Below are 21,848 nucleotides of genomic sequence, written 5' to 3' on the forward strand. Positions count from 1 at the left end.
TCTTGCTAAATTACTCTTTCATTAGCTCTGTCTTGAACTTCGCTTTCCCATTCACCCTATCTCTTCTTATCACCAACTTACTAAACTGTCAGTTACATTTTATATTCCTACGACCTTAAACGTCAAACGCAACAAATCCATGCACAATCATAAAATTGTCCCTCATAAAATTCTCTAATCTTTCGAGGGGGACGATCGGATATTTATAATCGGCCAATACGTTCGATCAACTCCTTTTAAAACGGCTTAAAAAAGATAAATGTTACGATTTTCAACAATTTAATTATATGGAATCATCAACGAACCCTGAACTTTTACAATTGTACGGGCACGTAAAAATTCAACAGGTGTATGAGCGGAAATATCAATAAACCCAATTCGATGTTTGCTGTTTGTTGTTTTCTTTTTTAGCTTGGAAAAAAATTTTTTTGCAGCAGGACATAAATTTTTTATTTCCCTCATCTCACCGGCTATATTTATAGTAATCCGTGTGGAATGATGCTTCCCCCACGCACCACCTCAACCCCGTGGGGGCTTAATCCCCCTCTTACCCCTAAATCTCTTTTAATCCCTTAACAATTGGGACGATTGAGAAGTTCCTTATTGTCAGATTGCGGGCGAGTAAAAAAAAAAAAAGGAGAGATATAGGGTTTTCAAAGGAGGAAGTGTGCCGTGATATTTTTCACCCCCCGGTATCTTTCACAGGAGACGAATAAGAAGATTCAAGAGGTTTTTCATTTTTTTTTATCTCCCAATTTTGTGAATGTTGAGCGAGGTGGGATCCTGAATTATCTCTCTGCTACCCTTTACTGAAAAATGACGTCTTCATCAAAACTAGGCACCCAGGCCTGGGCCCAAATGGATAAAACATGATATATTACATAATAACGCGAGTTTAAAAAATAGAAGGTAAATGGGAGCGAATAAAACGTTGAGAAAAAAACTAAAAAACACATTCTTAATAAAGAGATGTTTTTAAAGAAATCGTTTGAATAACTTTTCATGTTGAAACATCAAATTTGTTTCAAGACGTTTAATTATATGGAACGTCAAGTTATAAACGAAAGTTTGATTTATGATAGCCGTTGATTGTCCAATGGCGGCGTTAAAAATAGTTAATTATGGCTTCGTTAAAAAGTTTTCAATTGTCTAATGACTTGAAAATGTCTAGGTTACATGGTCATTTGTAGAACAACGTCAGAGAAGGTGTGCCCAGGTCAAAGGAATAAATTCGAATGACGTCAAAGTGGACCTGCTAATTTAATAACTTTTACGTCGTTAAGGAATAGAATATTTTAGCCAAGTCCACTTTGACGTCATTTCGATTTATTCCTTCGATCTAGCATACCTCCTTTGACGTCGGTCAATTTTCGACGCTGCTTAGCCACGCCCACTTTGATGTCATTAAACAGTTCACCAACCAACATAGCTATCGATACTTTGACGTCATTTCGATTTATTCCTTCGATCTAGCATACTTCCTTTGACGTCGGTCAATTTTCGATGCTGCTTAGCCAGCAGTTCGATCGCATTATCGATACTTGGACGTCATTTCGATTTATTCCTTCGATCCAGCCATACTTCCTTTGACGTCGGTCAATTTTCTATGCAGCTTAGCCACGCCCACTTTGATGTCATTAAACAGTTCACCAACCAACATAGCTATCGATACTTTGACGTCATTTCGATTTTTTCCTTCGATCTAGTCATACCTCCTTTGACGTCGGTCAATTTTCGATGCATCTTAGCCACGCCCACTTTGATGTCATTAAGCATTTCTCCAATCAATATAGCTATCGATACTTGGACGTCATTGCAATTTATTCCTTCGACCTAGCCACCATAGCTATGGCTATGGACGTCATTATTCAATTAATAAGCATTTAAACCACACCCCTTTCGATAATGTTTATCATAAAAAATGCTGAAATAAGTACCACATCCGAAATCCCAGACGCGAATTTCAAACTCAGAATGATGTTTTACGCATATAAACAATAAATAATTTAACATGATTAACAAACAATACATTAAAAACAAAAAAACAGCTCAAATCATAAACCAGAATGCGTGGTGAAAACGTTCGGCCAGCTATAATCGTGGACTTGATAATGGTTCAATTATGGTCAGAAGATGCCGAGAAAAGACCCAAGCTTGATCATGACATCATTAATCATGGACTGTTCTCAGTTTGACATTAGTCATAAATTATACAATTTAAAATTTTGTTCAAAATAGGTTAAGTAAGAATGAACTTGATTACGTCCAAATTTGAGGTTGAAATTTGGGTTTAAATATCCAAAAATAATAATAATATTAAATAATCGATTGCCGTTTCTTTAAGAAAAAAGAGGCCGTGGAGGTTTGTTTGTTTTCCCGGTTATAATTCAACAAAGGATCCAGCCTTTGCCTTTTTCCTTCTTGGCTTGTGGGCCTGGGGAATCCTTTATTGGATTTGCTCATCCGTCAACCTCGGATTGATCTTTGACGTCGTTCGGCCTCGCTTTTTCCACGGCGCGTACTGTCAAAATGCGAAATGGAATTTCGGCGTTCGCAAACGGAACGGAGCGAAGTTTTGGCAAAACAACAGCCAAAAATTCCTCCAACTATTAGACAGAGGGGTTCAATTCGAAAATTAATTGCGACGTAATTTGCAGAAGGAGCGAAAAATTCCGTTTAATTTAATTAATTAAAAAACTCCCTTTCTTCTTTTAATTATATTCAAATTGACACAAAGGGAAAAATAATTTCGAATTAAATTCCTCTCGCGGATGACATTTTGTTAATTTTTAATCGATAGCCTAATATACGTTTAGATTTGCATGGTTTAAATTTTCACTTTGTTAGTGCCAAAATTAAAACAGCTTTCTTAGAATTTTTTTTACCATCTTAAATATTTTTCACTTTACCAAACGTTCGTTGTAATATGTGAACTTTTCAGTTTTTTTATACGTCGCAGATTAGATTTTTTTAAATATTTAAGTTGGTTATTTTCTTATTCAGTGATGAGCTGGCTGTTGAATAGACTGGTGTGTAACAAGTCGTGGCTAACGCTTACACTGACAGTTGATCAAACTGCTTAGCCACGCCCATTTTGACGTCATTGAATATTTAATAAACTAGTTAGCCACGCCCACTTTGACATCATTGTTCAGTTGGTAATTATTATTGCTATCCACTATGACCCCTTCGATAATGTGTTAACCAAACTAGTCAGGTCTATTTTCAAGGCATTGGAGCTAGGCTCCATTTGTTTTCTTTCGACGATTAATTGGCAATAGCCACACCCTTTGCCATCTTTAGAATAAGAAATGTCATTTAGCCAACGCCCACTTTGACGTCATTGTTCAGTTAGTAATTATTTAACCACTACGACCCCCTTTACGTAATAACTAGATTAGTCCCTTCTACTCTGACTCAATTGGATAAAATACAAGCAAGAGAGTCAAGCTCATATTGACGTCATTGTGAAATTGGTAATCATTTAACCACTCCGTTGGTTAATTGACAATCCAGATTAACCGCACCTATTTTGACCTTCTTGTCAACTGGATACTTGAATAACCAAATCAACCACACCCACTTTGACTCTATTTGATATTATTATCAAACCAGTTTATCCACGCCCGCTTTGACTTGAAATCCTTCATCGACCATAAAACGATATTTTCCCTGGGTGCCTTGTCTAAAACACCTTATTTACCACAATGAACAATTAGTAGAACTTGTTAAAATGGTAACCACGCCCACTTTGACGTCATAAACAATAATCAAAATGGTAGCCACGCCCACTTTGACGTCATAAAACAATTAACCAAACGGCTGAACCAAGCTCACCACATGTCGTTGGACAATTGCCGTTGCAGCTTATTATCTCTACTTTGATTGCAGGTTTCTACTTAAAGTAAATTTTATTGCAAAAAACACCAACATGGCCATAACCTTATTGACGCTAGTGAAAATGTTTAAAACCGGGTTAGCCATAGTTTATATTCATTGGATAATTGATAAATCAGCTTGTTGACCTCGATATATTTGGTAATTGGCAATTAATTAAATGAACTGGGCAGACTATCCAACTGTCTGCGTAATCACGCTCACTCAGAAATGAACCTGCAACCATGATCAAGCCTTTGTTATGTATATGCTTATTACCCACAATCGGTGGGGGTATTGTTTCTACGCAAGAAACGACATTGTAAGTCGTGATTTCTCGTCGTTTTGGACGAAATTAATCCCTTTTCACTTTCGTGTGCGCTAACCCGGTCACGGTGCGTCTAACTAAATTATTTCAGACTTTATTAAAACCGCGCGAATATCGCAAGTTCCTTTCCGGCTCGGCGGACCAACAACGCGAAATTTCCTTTTCTCACCTAAGGTGTTAGTGCGAAGTTGTTCAATCGAGAAGTCGAACCCGAAGTCAATTACGTCCGCTTAATCTCGTTGTGCCGTATAGTTCTAGAGCGGTGGACACTTTTATCTATTTATTATTGACTTTGTACTCTCACTTAAAGAACCGAATGAATGTAACGGACGGGTCACTCGAACTCGATAATTACCCTTTAAGAACATTCTTCGAACGAGGACGTAGAAGGATGCCGTTTCAAGGTCCTCGTAGGAACAAAAGGGATCCGATACAGGACCCTTTGATACGTAGGAAGCCTGATAGCCGAGAAGGTGATATCGACCCGTCCTAAGTGACCGTGTAAACTGTTTATCCGAGGCCACACCGAAGATCTAATTGGGTTAGCTCTTCACATGTTGCTGTTTTACTCGGCGTGTCACAATTGCACTCCTCTTGAAAATCACCCGATCGCCCAAGGAAAAGTGGAAAAACGCGTGTTGACTTGATACAAAATAAAATTAATAGACCTCATCCTAAAGCTAAGAAATACTAAAATAAATATTTGCCCTCTTCCTCCCTCTCTTATTTTATATCTCTTGATTTTTTATATTGTTGTTCCCGTGTCAACATCCTGCCCCTAACATCAAGCTTCTTTTATGTACACAACGTTTACGGATTAAGTTTAAAAAAAATTTAATAAAATTACTCCCTCTCACTCCTCTTTGATAGAGGCTTCCTTCTGCCTTTCACCTAGCTACCTTAAACTTAAGTTCCACAACTTTTTTTTGTTGAGCTGTTTTCATAACAGCCCGATATAAATACAAACTTTACAAAATGTATAAACTACTTTCAATTAATTAATCTTTTTATGTAAGGTTTTGGTTGAAATGAAAAAGTTAGTGCCACGAGCTGGATTCGAACCAACGACCTTCGACTAAATACGACGCTGCTGAGCCACTTGAGCCATCGTGACTTCGATCCACTCGGACACCATCACCCATCTCAACCTACAATCAATTCGAAAGGCTGTTGAGATGGGGAGTTGGTATCCAAGTGGATCGAAGTCACGATAGCTCAAGTGGTTAGAGTAGCGGCGTATTTAGCCGAACGTCGTGACTTCGAATCCCGCTCGTGGCACTAACTTTTTCATTTCAACCAAAACATAAAAAGATTAATTAATTGAAAGAAGTAATTTGGTCAATAGACCACGAAATATAATGGATGTATAAACTACGTTTAGGCTTTTTTTTAATGTTTGTAAATGATGCCAGAAAATAAGGATAAACGGTTTGCTTCGGTGAAAACAACTTAGATTCTAGTATCACAAGACTAGAACTAGCCTCGATGCCAAGAGGTTTGATAATGACTACAAAATCCATCAAGTCTCGAAGCAAAGAATCCCCTGCACCAGGAGCTTCTATTATCATGCTGGCACGTTAATATTCGAGTTCCTGGGCAACCTACTTAAAAACGTTTTATAAAAACAAAAAAATCAAGGAGGTTTCTGTAGCATGGTCTTGATGTACATCTTACTTTATCCTGATATAAATGTCTATAAATGTCTTCCTCTCCCTTCTTTAGTTTTTTCTTACTCTACCACTCTATATCCCGTTTGTCCTTAGTCCCCCCCCCCAAATGCTATATAGCACAATCGAGAAGTTTACTCACATTAGCAACTATCCACCTTACCCCCCTCTGAATTAATCCATCTCCAACGTCTGCACGTATTAACCACAGAATTGTTGCATTAATAAACAACTTCCCAGACGCCCCGAGCGGGAAGCAAGGCGTTTAATTGAGCAAGTTCTGCCAAGATTTCCAATTTGGGCGAATTCGGATACGGTTAAATTGTATTGTTCCTCGCAGGAGTTACGCAGTTCTGGGCTCGATCGGCTGTTGAAACGTAAAATATTCAAGAAATAGCCTTCCCGACATGGCTGCGGGGATCACGGGGTGATGGGAGGTCGTTTCTCGCTATTTTACCTCTTTTTTTAAGATTTAAACAACTTTTAATCCGTTTATATTCTCTCTTGAAGTATTTAATTATTTTTTATTGTCCTGCTCTACTGAAATAACAAATTGTTTAAAATATGGATGAGATTGTTTTGTCTTTAAAAAACAAAATTACTTTAAGACTTTTCTAAGTCCATTAGGCCAATAAATGATTCATGAACCGATCCGAAGTGCCAGGGCCTACAAAACATTAACAAATTATTATCGGAAAATTTTTGAAAGACAAATGCTTTTTAAGAAAATGTTATCTCAGTTTTTAACTTTCGCATCACGTCCTTTCTGATTCCCATTATCAACAAGGTTATTACGAGGCGACTTGTTTTTATTGTCTTTATTTCCTCAGGCTTTATTGAACTTGATGAGAAGAAGCTGGGGCGCTCAACGCGTTAGAATTGGCAAAAGGAAAAATAATAATAAAAAAGTATATCAAATAAAAATGATGGCTTATCTATCAAAGTCTGACTGGATTGGTAAGGGCCTTATGCGTTATGCATGTACCTTGTTAACTGGTCGGCCGCAAACAAAACAAAAACTTTCTCGATTTTTTTTAATTACCATAAATTTTGTTCGTTCTTTAAAACCGATATCGATCGAATATCTTTGTCAACGCATCCAACAAAAACTTAACTATTAACCATAACTGTAATCAAAGCGGAAAAGTTTGGTCTTCATCCAACTGACCGATCAGATTAGCCACGCCCACTTAATGATTTAACCTCTTTTACAACACCTTCCTAATGACATACACCTTGCACTAGGTACATCTAGCATTTAACGACAATGACCTGAATGGATAACATACTAGCCAATATACGACTTTAGCACCATTGGATAATATACCATTGAAATCATTAGCCGAATAACTGGTTTTAGCCACGCCCAAATTGACGTGAGTAGACGATTAACTGTCATTTAGCCACTCCCACATTGGCATCATTAGAACTTCATTGACCCATCCCTCTGGCATCATTAGACGATTATCTGTCATTTAGCCACTCCCACATTGACATCATTAGAACTTCATTGACCCATCCCTCTGGCATCATTAGACGATTATCTGTCATTTAGCCACTCCCACATTGACATCATTAGAACTTCATTGACCCATCCCTCTGGCATCATTAGACGATTATCTGTCATTTAGCCACGCCCAATTGACATCATTAGACATTAACTTTATTTAGCCATTACTTTGATACCATAGGACAATCACTGCCATCTAGCCATGCCCACTTTGCTATCATTAGGCTATATCACATTTTCCGCCCGCTTTGACACCGTTGGATGATTGACAGATTAACCAATTAACTATATTTTCGCAGGGGCCAAGGGACCTTGTCTAAAACACCTTAATTAACACAGTAAACGATTAGTAGAATCAAATGAAACTTTGCTCAATTATAACTAATTATCGAGGGCCTTGATCCTTTGGTAAAGGTTTTACTGCCGTTAAAAATTATTTCTGAACGCATTGCTTTATTTTATTATTATTTTTAAAAGAAAGTATAAATTGCAAATAGAGAATTGATTTTATGCTCGTAATCATTTAAACTTTGTTACTATTTAATGATGCGAGACGAAAAAATATTTTCTCAAACTTCTTTGGCAACTAACACTTAGTCGTTATTGAATTTAATATTTTGTTTTTCAGAATGAGGTGGATCCTGGTAGCTGTTTGCCTGAGCCTTGCTACAGTCATAGCATCAACTTCGGCACGATCGTCGGGCAACTACGCCAGGGAGGACAGAGGACGAAGCACGAGGGGCTTCAAAAACGGGCCGCTCAACACAGCGAGAGGCTTCGGAAAACGATCCCTGCAAGAAGACCTGTGAGTTTATTCGAATCGGGTCCGGCGCATCTCGCTTTGTTTTAGTACAGTCTCAGTTTATAGATCGATGTTCAGAAACATTCACAAAGGCATTCCATTCGTGAAGTTATGAAAATTAACAGCAGGGTTGCGTTGTAAAAATTACCGGGTCTGTTTATGTATGGTGAGTGAAGGGAGAGTAACAAAAACTTTTATAGCCGTTTTCATTCTTTCTTTTGACTGTAACGGACCCAGATAACATCCAACATCCATTAGAGTAACGTTTATAAAGGGCTAAAGGCACACTTTACGTCGTGCTTTTTAAAGTATTTCCCTATGTATCTGACAATTCGGAACTTTTCCCCTTTCTATTTCAAAAGGCACTCGGTTTTTACGAGCCTAAGTGGATGGAAAACGGTTTAACGACTGTTATCAAAATTTTTGAGAATTTTTTAATAAAAAAAGTCCTATTGCAAACAGATTTCCAGGATGGAGGGTACTCAGGAAAAATAACTTTTTTTGGTTATTCGTCGTATGCAATATATTTCAATTTTTTTTCCTTCTGTCCCCTCCTGTCAATAATTTGCAAAAGGCACTCTCGATACATTACAATATACGTTGACGGGCCCTTGAAAAAGACTCATGTCGACATTTTTTGCCCACGAAAGGCGTAGGGGAGTTGAGAAATGCCGCAGTCTAACCTTCCACCTCTTTGTTGTCGACACAAAATACCAGGGAAACCTTAAAGTAATTTCTATCTCACGCAGTCCACTTTATATATGTTTATTTTCACCCCATAAAAATAGAAACGGGGAGAGGGACGAAAGGTTTCCACCGAAAAATATAAGGAAGAAAGTGGAATTCGGAACAAAGTGGAGGGAAAATAAGGAAAACGTTTGAGCAGAAAACAGGGGATTCTAAATACATGTTTGAAAATCCTTTCGAAAAGAAACAATCTAGACCACGCCCAGCAAGTAAAGTCAAACGATTTAGCCACGCTCACTTTGATGCCACTCAGTCAAGTCAGATTACCCAGGCCACTTCATCGTTTCAATGAAAACGCAAATAAAGAAATGATAGGTTCTGCTCATAAATTATTGAATCCAGGATGGTTAGGGTTTTGTGTGTGTGTTCTAAATTCCAAAAAACAGTGTTCAAAAAAACAACTTTCACCAAATAACACAACCAAACAGGTAGACATACGGTTATAGTGTAACCGAACAGTACACGATTAGACCCTGCAGACAAAAACATTCTTAACAATATGGCTCAAAAACTTAAACGAAAGCTTAAAAAAACTACATGACTCAATCAGAAACTATCTACAAGATCTAACACCAGGCGAAGCCACTGACTACTCGCTGTGGAAGACCATAAAAAAATTAAAAGGCCAATCGCCCAAATGCCTCCATTAAAAAAAGAGGATGGTACTTGGGCTAGAGACAGCAGAGAAAAAGCCGAATTGTTTGCTAGTTGCTTACTTGAAGTAACAACCACGCCACAAGAAGAAAATATAAAGCTAGTTTCACCTAAAGAAGTAGCACAAGAAATTAAAAATTTACCTCCTAAAAAGACTCCAGGATATGACCTTATCACTGAAGAAATACTAAAACAATTTCCAAAAAAGGGTATAGTTAAACTAACATGCCTATTTAATGCTGCAATCAGAGTGAAATATGTTCCCAGCATCTGGAAATCCGCAGAAGTCATTATGATAAAAAAAACAGGAAAACCGGCGAACGAGGTCAAATCATATAGACCAATATCGCTACTACTAACAGTGTCTAAACTCTTCGAAAAGTTATTATTAAAACGAATAAAACACATCGTAGAAAAAAAGAAAATCATTCCTGACCACCAATTTGGATTCGGAACAAGACATTCAACAATAGACCAAATTCACAGAGTAACGGACATAATAGAAAAATCTCTTGAAGAAAAACAAATTTGTTCTGCTATTTTCCTTGATGTCTCACAATCTTTTGACAAGGTCTGGCACGAAGGAATCATCAATAAACTAAAAGGTATGCTACCAAGCAGTATGTCGATATTATCAGTTCCTACCTAGCTGACAGACTGTTTAGAAGTCAAACAAGAAGATCAATATTCAAAATTAAAAACAATAAATGCAGTAGTGCCACAAGGTAGCTTATTAGGTCCAATGCTTTACTTGTTATACACCAGTGATTTTCCGAAAATAGATGGAGTAAAAATTGCAACGTTTGCAGATGACACAGCGGTGATATCACTAGGACCGACTATCACCCATTCAACCAAAATCCTCCAAAATGCATGTAATAAGATAAACGAATGGACAAAAAAAAGAAAAATCAAGCTAAATCAGCATAAATCAGTTCATCTAAACTTTACAATCAAAAAGGTGGACCATTTTCCCTTGCTCACAATCGATGGAACTACCATACAGCAATACAGCTAAATATCTGGGAATGACCTTAGATGCCAAGCTGAGATGGAAAGAACACATGAAGAAAAAAAGGACAGAAATAGGTTTAAGGTATAGACAACTATACTGGTTGATAGGACGTGGCTCCAATCCTGCTATACAAAATAAAATATTATATAAACAAGTCATAAAGCCTATGTGGACATATGGTATTCAACTATGGGGTTGTACCAAACACATCAATATCAAAATCATACAAACACTCCAAAACAAAATCTTACGTAACATGGTCAATGCACCTTGGTATATGGAATAAGGACTTACAAAGGGATCTTAGATCCCTGAGGTCACGGCGGAAATACAAAGATTTGCCGCCAAACACCAGGCTCGCCTCAGCCAGCACGAGAATGTGGAAGCGACCAAACTCTTACATAACCGAAACATGGTCAGAAGATTAAAAAGAACAAAGCCATATGAACTTGTGTAGTTAAAATGAGTAGTGAATAGTGAAATATAAATCTTATTGTACCAATGGGTTTATAAGAATGTAAACATTTATTTATTCTATAATATTATTGCAAAATTAATGGTTGTTCTAGTAAGACCAGTTTTAATAAATAAATTTAATTTTTAAAAAATTCGGCCACGTGCAAATTTCAAAAATTAACAGCCAATTTGGTCTCGTTCATTTTTATATTAAAATTACGACCAGATTAGCAAAGTTCGAATTGAACTGATTGAACGATTTTTGACTAACTTAACCATCAACAAGTAGCCATGCTCCCCTTTGGCGTCGTTAGACTATTGACTGCTATTTAACCATGGCACATACTTCCCTGGTTCAATCCCCTATCGATACAGATTGGACCTTCTTGTCGTGTAAGAAAAATACACCGAGCTGGAGCGCCTCGTGATTCTTATCTGGGTAGTCCGGACACGTCGGCCTGGAGGATAGAGGTGTGGCGTTTAAAGTCGGGATGTCCCATTCTCCCGACCGGACCATCGCAATCTAACGCTTGCGAGCCATAAAAAACATTATAACAGAAAGATGGCAGCGTAAGTGGGCGAAATAAGAGCACGACGTGTAGATGGTGCTCCAAGAGCTGGAAAGGAGGAATCGTCCTTACCGATTAAAATAGGTCATACGCGGTTGACATCTGACACCTACTATGCCAAAGCCCGCACAGGTACCCCTTATACGGAGAAAAGTTGCTCAACGTGTCCAACATAATAGAAGCTTGTCTTACCTTGGCTCCTTACAGAGATCGTGTAGGCATGCTCCGGATTAAGGAATGGTTCTTGGCACAGTAGCTAGATTCTGAGTCCTCTGTTCCGCTTTTTAGAGGGTGTGGGGTGTTTCTAGTTAAGTGTGTGGTTCTGTGTTTTGTCTGAGTCCGTGTATTTATTAGTGTGAGTGGTGATACGAATTTAAACTTTGGCAAAGTGCGGCCCAAACTGCGCGTAACATCAATACGATTTAGTGGAGGGTAGTATTAGCGAATGCAAGGTGCAGCGATGCTTTTGACGACGACCAACTCAAAACGAAGAAAATTCACGTGAGACAGCCCGGGAAATAGCGGAAGAGCTTAGTGTTGACCATTCAACCGTTGTTCATCCTCTGTAGCAATGTAAAGAAAAGAAGCTGGAAAACTGTACCGCAAAAGCTAACCGAAGCCCAAAGAAATCGACTCATTGAAATTTTCACGTCTCTTCTGTTGCGCCGCAATTTCTCGATCGAACATCACGTGCGATAAGAAACGGATTCTGTACGATAACAGGAGGCGTACAGGTCAGTGGTTGGACAAGGATGAAGTGTCAAAACACTCACCGAAACCAAATCCGCATCCAAAAAAGGTTATGGTGACTGGTGGTGTACCGCTGGGGTTGTTCACTATAATTTCCTGAATTATGGGGAAACTATCACAGCAGAGGAATTGACAAAATGAACGGGAATGTCTTCGTCCAGTATTGGTAAACAGTAAGGGGCCGATATATATATATATATATANACGAGTCCTGCATAAACCTCTTGGACCTGTTTACAAACCCCAAGATTTTGGACCATTTTATCTTGGGGAGTGATTTGTCGATGTCCCCGAGTATTTTGGTTATGTCCTCTCCTTCAAACGTTTCAAATCTATCCCTGGCATACCTATCACATTCTGCGAGGTAGTGTCGAGCCGTTTCTTCTTTTCGACAGAAGCGGCAAAAGAGGTCTGGTAGGATACCCATTATGAAGAAGTGTCTTCTCAAGGGGCAATGGCCCGTTAGGATATCTATCAGCCTCCTAATTCCCCTCCTTGAGTTAGAGAATAACCATTTCGCTTCTTTTGGTTTGATGTCCTTCAGAAACTCCTTCGATTGCCTATGTCCGGGGGACAGATTCCATTCTTTCAGGAATTGTTTCATGCCCCAGCAATTAATACTCTCTTTCGCTGTGCTTATAGAGTGGGGTAATACCGGTTGTGGCTCGACAAACACGGTATTTGAGCCTTCTTTGGCCAGGCTGTCCGCCTCTTCATTGCCATAGTGCCCCTTATGAGCTGGTATCCATATGAGGGTAACCCTATTCTCGTACCTGGTAGTAATCCTATTAATAAGTTCAACGGTTTCCTCTACCAGCCTAGATGTTGATAACTCTTTTTGTAGTGACTTAAGACTGGCCTAACTGACGGAAAAAATTCTAATATCTTTTCCCTTAATCTTGTTATCCATGAGTGTTCTCCAGCAAACATTGATGGCCCAGACCTCCGCCTGAAAGACTGAGGTGTTATTACCAAGAGGGGAGGAGATGCTGATCCCTAATTTAGGTATATGTATTCCAGCACCGCTTCCCTTGTCCTTAATGAGTGAGCCATCGGTGAAGCAGTCTAGGCTACGATGGTCATCATCCGCACTGTAGTTGTAATCCCAGGGAGTAACTACCTGAAAGTGCTTTTTCCCTAAAGGTGTTTTTACCTTTTTATCGCTAACGCTTAGTAGTTGGTTACTGACCTTACTCAATAGTACTTCACGATAACGCCAGGCCAAACGCAATGCCAACCCTGCGGATACTTGAGGACTTAGGATATAAAACCTTACCGCACCCTCTATATTTTTCCGACCTGTCGCCTACATTCATCCATTTTTTTAGGCATTTTGATCACTTCTTGAGTGATGAAATTTTTAAAGAATGAGGTGAAGCTGAAAACGCCTTCAAGATTTTATAGTGAGTCGAAATAAAGATTTTAATATCAGCGGAATAAAACGATTTCATCGCAAATCGATTGTGATAGAAAATATTTCGAATAAATTTTCTTTATTTTGCAAAAAATTAAAAACAATTTTGACTGCCTTTCAAAACCTGTATTATTTTTGCACCAGCCTGATAATAAACATATTTACAAAATAAAACAAAATATCTCAACGACAGTATTTTTTGCTTGGATGCTAATCGGTCAGCAGAGTTGCAATAGATTTTTTTACGAGGGTATTTCAACGAGGTTATATGAACCTCAGGGTGCCGGTGTTTTAAAAAAAAGCCCATTTGCAAGTTGCATGCATACTTTTTTTTAAATGCAAAATTACTAGATATACAGTTCGGCAGGACCGAACGGTATTGACGGTTTAGCCTGGACTAAACGCCGTACTTTCGTCCACATTACTTATTTTTAAATATTGGTATAATAACATGGAGGAATAACGAGTACTCATGACAAAATGAGTGCAATGTTCTTAGGTGTGAATGTATTTATTCGACATATTTTGAATGCGTTGGGGGCTGAAATGACAAAGCTGTAGAAAGCCCCCGTTGGAGTCTAACCACGTTGGTTGGGAAGGCGATCTCCTGAGCTTAAGGAGATACTAGCGACCCAGCCGCATAACAGGGTATGTGAACTCCCCTGAGGTATAGACCACAGAATTGATTCGTCAAATCAAAATTAGGCCAGACCCTTAGAAAATAATCACTCCAAAATTAAAGGATATAATAATTATTAAAGGACCCCACCAAAGTTAGATAGCCTTTACAGCAAGTATAATATGATAAATATGAGAATATGGTAAATGGTTAAGCGATGATACGGTGGCTAATTGTTCTCCTCTCACTTAGCATAATTTCCCAATTTTAACATAAACGCCTACCCACACGCCTTTACCTACAACCGTTTTCCATTAGCTGTGCCGGTTATTATTTATTTCCAAAGAGGCCTTTCCTTCTAGGCCTGAAAATTTAAAATAAAACTTATTTTTTTCTATATAGTTTCCAATTCATAAAGAATTCAATAGTAGAAACACGCAATATTACATTAGAATTGAATGATTATTCGGAAATCGTGAGATGCGGTCTGGTGTGATGTAGGTTTCCCAAAAATATTTTCTTTAACGTGCCAACGTTTCGACCTTTATTGAGATCATCTTCAGGGCCTGGGATTTACAAACATTGTTTAGATTTAACAAATACATGTAGGATGTGGAAAATAGTGAATTTATACAATGCAAAAAATATTTTTTATATTCAATCAAAGTATTTCTACTCACTCGAAGTGTTTGTTTTCTGCGTAATTGTGCCATTCTTGCGTGTCGTGTTAAGAGTGCCAGTGAGATATTGCTGTTTTATGTTTATATACGTTGGATTTTGAAGGGGTGGGGAAGGAAGTCGATATAGAAAGACATTTTTGTATAAGGAGTCGATTTCTTTGAGGTGACGAAGGGAAAAAAGTGGGTAATGGTTCAGCCTGATTATCCTTTCAGGATTGTACAGATGGGGATAAATAGGAAAAAGAAAGCTAAATTGTTGAAAAATTAGACTATATGTGGAGTTAAGGTCATTAGACAGGTGAAGAAAGAAGAAGACTAATTGTTGGGCTCATCAAGCTTTCGGCAACTTATAGTGCCATCATCTGTGTATATTATTTATTTTAATGTTTAATAAATAGGCCCTGATGTACTGTAAGTTGCCGAAAGCTTGGTGAGCCCAACAATTAGTTTTCTTCTTTCTTCATCTGTCTAATGACCTCTACGAAGATTGAAACTCCACATAGATTATCTGCAAGTCGATCAACAAACATCAAATTAGACTATGTAAAAATGATTGTGGAATGTAATGAATGTTTTATGTTATAATATGTGTTTTGTGTGATGTGATGATATATGTATATTATCGATATTGAATTTGATTAATGATATTGGCGTAGCTGCGACTGAGTTTACGAGTGTCTGTTCTGTAATTGATGCTGTGTTTATCTCGGTTGATGTAAATAATTTCTAAAAAGTTACGTTTATGTTTGTTTTGTTCTGTGTGTAATATTTTTGGATTGTTGAAGTCGAAATTGTGTTTGTGTTCAAAACGGTGGGTAGCGACTGCTGTAGGATTTTGCTTGGGTTTTTTGCAAAAAAGCACTTTACAGCATGGATGCTTATCCGTCTGCCGGAAGTTGGCTGTTCTTTTTTAGGCGAGCGAAAAATAAAAAATAAAATAAACTATATAATAATGGTAATAATAGAAAACTATAGTAAAAACTAAATTATAAAAACTAGCTGATTTTAGATATGTTAAACAATTATGACTCGGTATTATAATCGTACCTATATTGCCAGGCATGACGTGCATAGTGTGCTAGACCTTTCGACCTCTCCATATCCACGATATTTAACGATCAAGCAGCTGAGACCTGGAAAGCAATTTATAGCCTAGGTACAAGATACGGAGTTCAGACAGTATGGGACACTGGGCAACAAAATGAAAGATATCTTCCCTAACTCTTAGGTTACACAGCGGGCACAAGAAATTTCCGTCGTCTTCCTTCCACGGCACAGAATTGAGGAACACTTCCTCGCATCTGAGTTTAAGAAGCCATCGAAGAGTCGCAAGTTTTATAGACCCACTAGCTTTAACATTTAGGTTAAAGGTTTCCTTAAAGTGGTCTAGGGCCTTAAAGAGAAGATACCTGTTGGAGACCTGAGCCCATGCTCACAACTCACACTATGTTGATCACGTAGTCTGCATAAAAGTTTCATGGTATAATTGGGCCAACTCGAGAGGTTTTCTAAACAAAAAGAAAAATCGCAACCATATTGAGAAGCTAAAGTATTCCATTGCCGAAACCAAGAACAATTAAATTTAATAACCTCGAGAGCAGTAATTTTGGAGATTCGGGCAACAGGGCCCTTAAGTACTCTTAAAACAAATGAAAAATGCAGGGAAAGCGTAAAAAGGAAAATTTTATCCACTGCCGTCTCCATATAAAGCATATAGTTTGGAGTAGAATTAGGCAGTGAGAAGATCTTCCTAAAAAAAAAAACATTGCACTCTTTCTCTCACTTCATAATCCTGGAACCCCCACACCTGGCCTGCATAACACAAAATAGAACGGCACACTGCATTAAATACCTTGTACTTAAGAGTAAACCGGGATTAGATTCTGGGCAAAAAACTAACACCATGTTCTTTTCAAAGCAACCTTCGCCTCTGAAGCTTTGGATTTTAGATAAGGGGTAAAAGATAGGAAGTTAGGACAACTCCAAGATATTTATATTGGTTAACCACATCAACCCTCTCACCCTGGAAAAACCAACGCTCGGCCTTGGCAGGCCTGCCTCCTCTTCTAAACACCATTATCTTTGATTTAGCCAGGTTGACAGTGAGGTTCCATTGATCACAGTATGATTCCAGGGATGATGATACCACAGTACTATCTGTTATCAAGACTACATCGTCAGCATACATTAAAATCTTAATAATTGTACCACTAACACGGACTCCAAAATCCAAGCTAGACGGGAGATCATCCAAGAATAAGGAAAAGAGTAAAGGGCTCAGGACACATCCTTGTCTCACACCACAAGATACCTCAAAAAATTCGGAAATACCTCCTGACCCCCGACCACACTCTTAGTCTGTGAGAAAATTACCTTCACGACCCTTATAAACTGACTAGATACTACCAAATTACCGAGTTTCAGGAAAACAGCATGGAAATGTATGTTGGTTTGTTTGTATTTGATAGATTTGATGTAGTATTATTACTAATAGTGGATGGTGTTAGTGTTGAGTTGTAGTTGTTGATTATTCTGTTGATTATGTGTTTAGGGTAGTGATTGTTATGGAGGATCTGTTTGTATATCTTTATGTTCTTGTGATGAAAAGTTTCATGTCTCAGGGTAATAATTTTTTGAAGTAACCCTTTGGCCGTGTTTATTATTGTATGAAGAGGATGGTGAGATGTAAAGTTGAGGTAGCGATCTGTGTTTCTTGGTTTTTGATACCAATCTGTGATTAATGTGCCATCTGGTTGTTTTATTACGAGTGTATCTAAAAATGGTACTTGGTAGAAATGCTTTGATTGAATATAAAAAATATTTTTTGCATAGTATAAATCCACTTTTTTTCCACGTCCTACACAATGTAAATCCCAGGCCCTGAAGATGATCTCAATAAAGATCGAAACGTTGGCACGTTACATCTCACCAGACCGCATCTCACGATTTCCGATTAATCGAATAACGGTCACTAATCACCACACATTAAAATTTAATCTTCTAATGTAACTCCTTGTAAAAAGCTTTTCTACTATTTCTCTCGCGTCGGGCATTTTACTAATGGAAATAACATTACGAGACTACCTCGAAATTTGGCGAAACGGGCAGTTATTCGAGCAAATTGACTCCGTGTCCTAAAGTTGAAAGCTCGGCTTTTCAGCCCTGAGTGCTTGCGGAATTTATTTACTAACGTGTTTTGAACTGAACAATTAACGATGGTGGAGGGATTGCAAAGTGGTGGTCCGCGGGACGGCCACCAACCCGCTCGACACCAATTGTCCCTCTGTCTTGCGCCCAACTTTTGTCTGTTTAACACTAAATTATCGTTGGAGAAAAAAAAATTATTTTACAAAGATGAGAGATAAAATGTTCAATCGGCAAATGGGACATTTAAAAACGGTTCATCGGGATTTGTCGTCGAATGACCGTGAGAAAATGTCGTTTTTTCGTATGATTATGATCATTCATCGTTAGTTCTCGAATAAAGTAGTCCAAGTTAAAATTTCGTTTAGCTTTTAGCTTTAATAAATTAATATCATTTGATTTACTTGTCACGTTCAAAATTGCATTTTTAATCACGTTCTCCTTCGGGTTTCAAGTCGGAAATCGGCGGACTTTTACCTTTTTCATCCTTGTGAAACGCAACTCCCTTACCGTTGTCAACAAGCAACAAGGGGGTAAAAAGCTAATTTATCTCATGTTTCGCCTTTTGTTGCACCTCATGTTCGAGCATTATCAGTCGATTTTCCCATTTGTCTAAACAAAAAACCAAAAAATACTAATTCTCTCTACGAGACCCCTATGTAAAGTAAAAACGTGTTGTAGCAGTTTAAAGCAAATGTTTCAATTTGTTGGAGGAAAAAACCAGTCCCGGTCGCGGTTATGGCTAGATGTAAAAAGTATTTATGGTTTGAACGCTCTTTTGAATTAATTCACGTACGTGTTTTCTTATATAGAGAAAGAATTGTTTGTATGTTTTATCTATGCTGCTTAAACCACCGGCTCATCGTAAACTCGAGACTTCGCGGGCCTTTAGGCCTTCCAGTAACTAGAAGCTGTCTTAAATTTCATCTTTTCATTTCGACTTGGTACGTCCTTCATAATATTTCGTCCGAGAGACAGAGTCGTGCGCGTGAGCTTTTATCCCCCTGGGCTTAGGACGTGTCCCACATCGGGTATTAAAGGATTTACGCTAAGGCGTAACTGTGAAAGCTAATAACACCCGTTAAAAATACGTAACCCCCCCCCCTGTGGACCGGGGCTAATTTAATTTAGCCCCGTATCAAGACGGACTCGGCAAATTTGAAACGAACAATGAAGGGTTTGACCTGGAGTTGTAGTAGTGCAAATCGCACACCCACAAGAAAAGTGACACAAATAAAAATTATAAAAACCGAATTATTTAGTGTTTTTTTAAGTATTCATGTGTGTGATGCTACAGGAAAAATGACACAACTGTAGGTGGACTCTTAGCTGCTAGGCAGCACTATGATCCTGAATCCTGAATTGACAGGAACGTACTGTCACCATTCACGAAAAGTGGCATATTTTAGTTCTCTGTCTTCGTTTAAAGCATCGGTTTATGAAATATCCGTAAGAGTGACATTTACACCACAGCGGGCAAAGTGATTCTAAATTGGTTGAAAAAGAAGAAACTGCCATCAAATTCCACCTCTTTGGCAATCACTTTGGGTCAAAGTATTACAGATAATGGATCTTCTTACAATGTGTAATGAGAACAAAAGTATGACCTATAATCCTGCTAGTTCTGGCTCTTCAGATTTCACTTACAGATCTGAGAAGCATGAATGCTCAGCTTCTAAGTTGCATGCCAAAAAGTTCCAGAAAATCAAAATATTGTAAATACTTTCCACAATTATATTTTATGCGAAAAAAGATAGGACTATCACCAGGTATGAGAATAGGGTAACCCTCATATGGATACCTGCTCATAAGGGGCACTATGGCAATGAGGAGGCGGACAGCCTAGCCAAAGAAGGTTCTAATACTGCGTTTGTTGGGCCACAACCGGTATTACCTCACTCTATGAGCACAGCAAAAGAGAGTATCAATAACTGGGGCATGAAACAATTCCTTAGGGAGTGGAATTTATCTCCTGGACACAGGCAATCGAAAGAGTTTGTTAAGGCGATCAAACCAGCTGAATCGAAATGGCTATTCTCTATCTCAAGGAAGGGAATTAGGAGACTGATAGGTATTCTGACGGGCCACTGCCCAATGAGAAGACACCTCTTCATAATCCTACCAGATCCCTTTTGCCGCTTCTGCGAAATAAAAGAAGAAACGGCAAAGCACTACCTCGCAGAATGTGATAGGTATGCTAGGTCTAGATTTGAAATCTTTGAAGGAGAGGACATCACCAAATCACTCCCCGAGATAAAATGGTCCAAAATCTTGGGGTTTGTGAACAAGTCCAAGAGGTTTATGCAACTGAGAGGACATCGCCTACAAATATTTTGAGCAGAATTCTTTTTATGAAGTTATCTTTACAATTTTCATGATTTTCCAATAAAAATGTTGTATGGATTTCGTTTGTGGGCTGAACTTCAATCTAGTATTATTTTTGTTATAGGATTCCGGCGGACTGGATGGCCGATGAGATCACATCGAATCCAGATCTCGCCAGGCTCCTCGTTCGCAGATTCATGGACGTCGACCAGGATGGGTTCGTGTCGCCCTTGGAGTTCTTGCGGCCCCCTTTGAAGCAGAGCTGCCAGCCAGAGCAGGACGATTCGGATTGATGGATAAACCTCAAAGCAGATGCCCTCCCCTTAAAACTGCAAACTTCATTTTAACCCCACTCCCAACCCTTAAAATAAATATAAAATTTATTTATTTCCACGATAGTTTTAAAAAATTGTTCTCTTCTATTTCTTCTCAGACACTCCGTAGAATAATTTGCATATTTTTGTTTTAGAATCAGATTTTTTTGTAAATAAATTACCCATGGCCTGTTTCCTTACTGGATTCTCCGGAAAGATTTTCGAAATAAAAATCAACGGATTAACCTCAACACCAAAGAGATAAAGAGTTAAATTAATGTAAATAAATTGTATTTTTCTTGAGAAAAAGAAAATAAAATTTGAATTTTAAGAATATACTAAAATAATATATGTATAGATCCCTTATTTAGTCGTTGTTAACAGATTATCTTTCTTTTTTGATGTCTGATGAAGAATTTTGTTGTTTTATTGTTTCATGTTTTATCTTTTTCGGAAATTTTGAATATGTTTGGTGTATGAATATTATGAAAACTACAAAAATTAAAATAAAGCATGCACATAAGTGTTTCTAATTCAATTTCTATTTCCTCCCAATTTCCGACATTTCATTTATAAACTAAAAGAGAAATAAGTAAGTATAAAGTATATGACAAGATAATTCAATTGTTTACTACTGACTGGAAATATCAGAAAAAGAGCTTCTATTGCTGTATCAAGATGATGTAACAGAAGACAAGTTTCTAGAGATAAATCTCCATTTTTAACTAAAGAAACTATTAACAAATATAAAAAGTCATGAAATTACGAGAACTGCAAGAGTCAAAATTGGGCAATTCACTCCTTTATGCCATTTTCCACTGTTATCGAGGTTTTATGTGTATTATATGTTCTATTCGTTTGGACTAGGCTGAATAAACAGTTCCTAACAAAAGAAACAAATGACAAATGAAAAATGTCCTGAAATGAGCAGATCCACTAAAACCAAAACTGGACGATTCGCCCCCTTTTGGTCATTTT

At 38.0% G+C, this 21,848-nt stretch overlaps 1 protein-coding gene across 1 annotated transcript; it reads left to right on the top strand.

The window, feature by feature from the left end:
• Positions 1-4,520: 4,520 nt before the first annotated feature.
• LOC106662942 lies at positions 4,521-21,390 on the top strand. The gene is made up of 3 exons (XM_014387397.2): positions 4,521-4,690; positions 8,010-8,186; positions 20,681-21,390. The coding sequence occupies exons 1-3, from the start codon at positions 4,521-4,523 to the stop codon at positions 20,847-20,849; spliced, it is 516 nt and encodes a 171-aa protein (XP_014242883.2). The 3' UTR covers positions 20,850-21,390.
• Positions 21,391-21,848: the final 458 nt, after the last annotated feature.

The sequence above is a fragment of the Cimex lectularius genome, unplaced genomic scaffold (assembly GCF_000648675.2).
Source record: "Cimex lectularius strain Harlan isolate CLEC.00 unplaced genomic scaffold, Clec_2.1 scaffold131, whole genome shotgun sequence".
NCBI classification, from domain to species: Eukaryota; Metazoa; Arthropoda; class Insecta; order Hemiptera; family Cimicidae; genus Cimex; species Cimex lectularius.

What these genes read in the sequence shown, in the direction of transcription:
- LOC106662942 (XM_014387397.2), top strand. Translation starts at nt 4,521, where the DNA reads ATGAATGTAACGGACGGGTCACTCGAACTCGATAATTACCCTTTAAGA. An exon ending in CGAGAAGGTGATATCGACCC is followed by an intron (nt 4,691 to 8,009) that starts GTCCTAAGTGAC and finishes TTTGTTTTTCAG; the next exon opens with AATGAGGTGGATCCTGGTAG. An exon ending in CGATCCCTGCAAGAAGACCT is followed by an intron (nt 8,187 to 20,680) that starts GTGAGTTTATTC and finishes TTTTTGTTATAG; the next exon opens with GATTCCGGCGGACTGGATGG.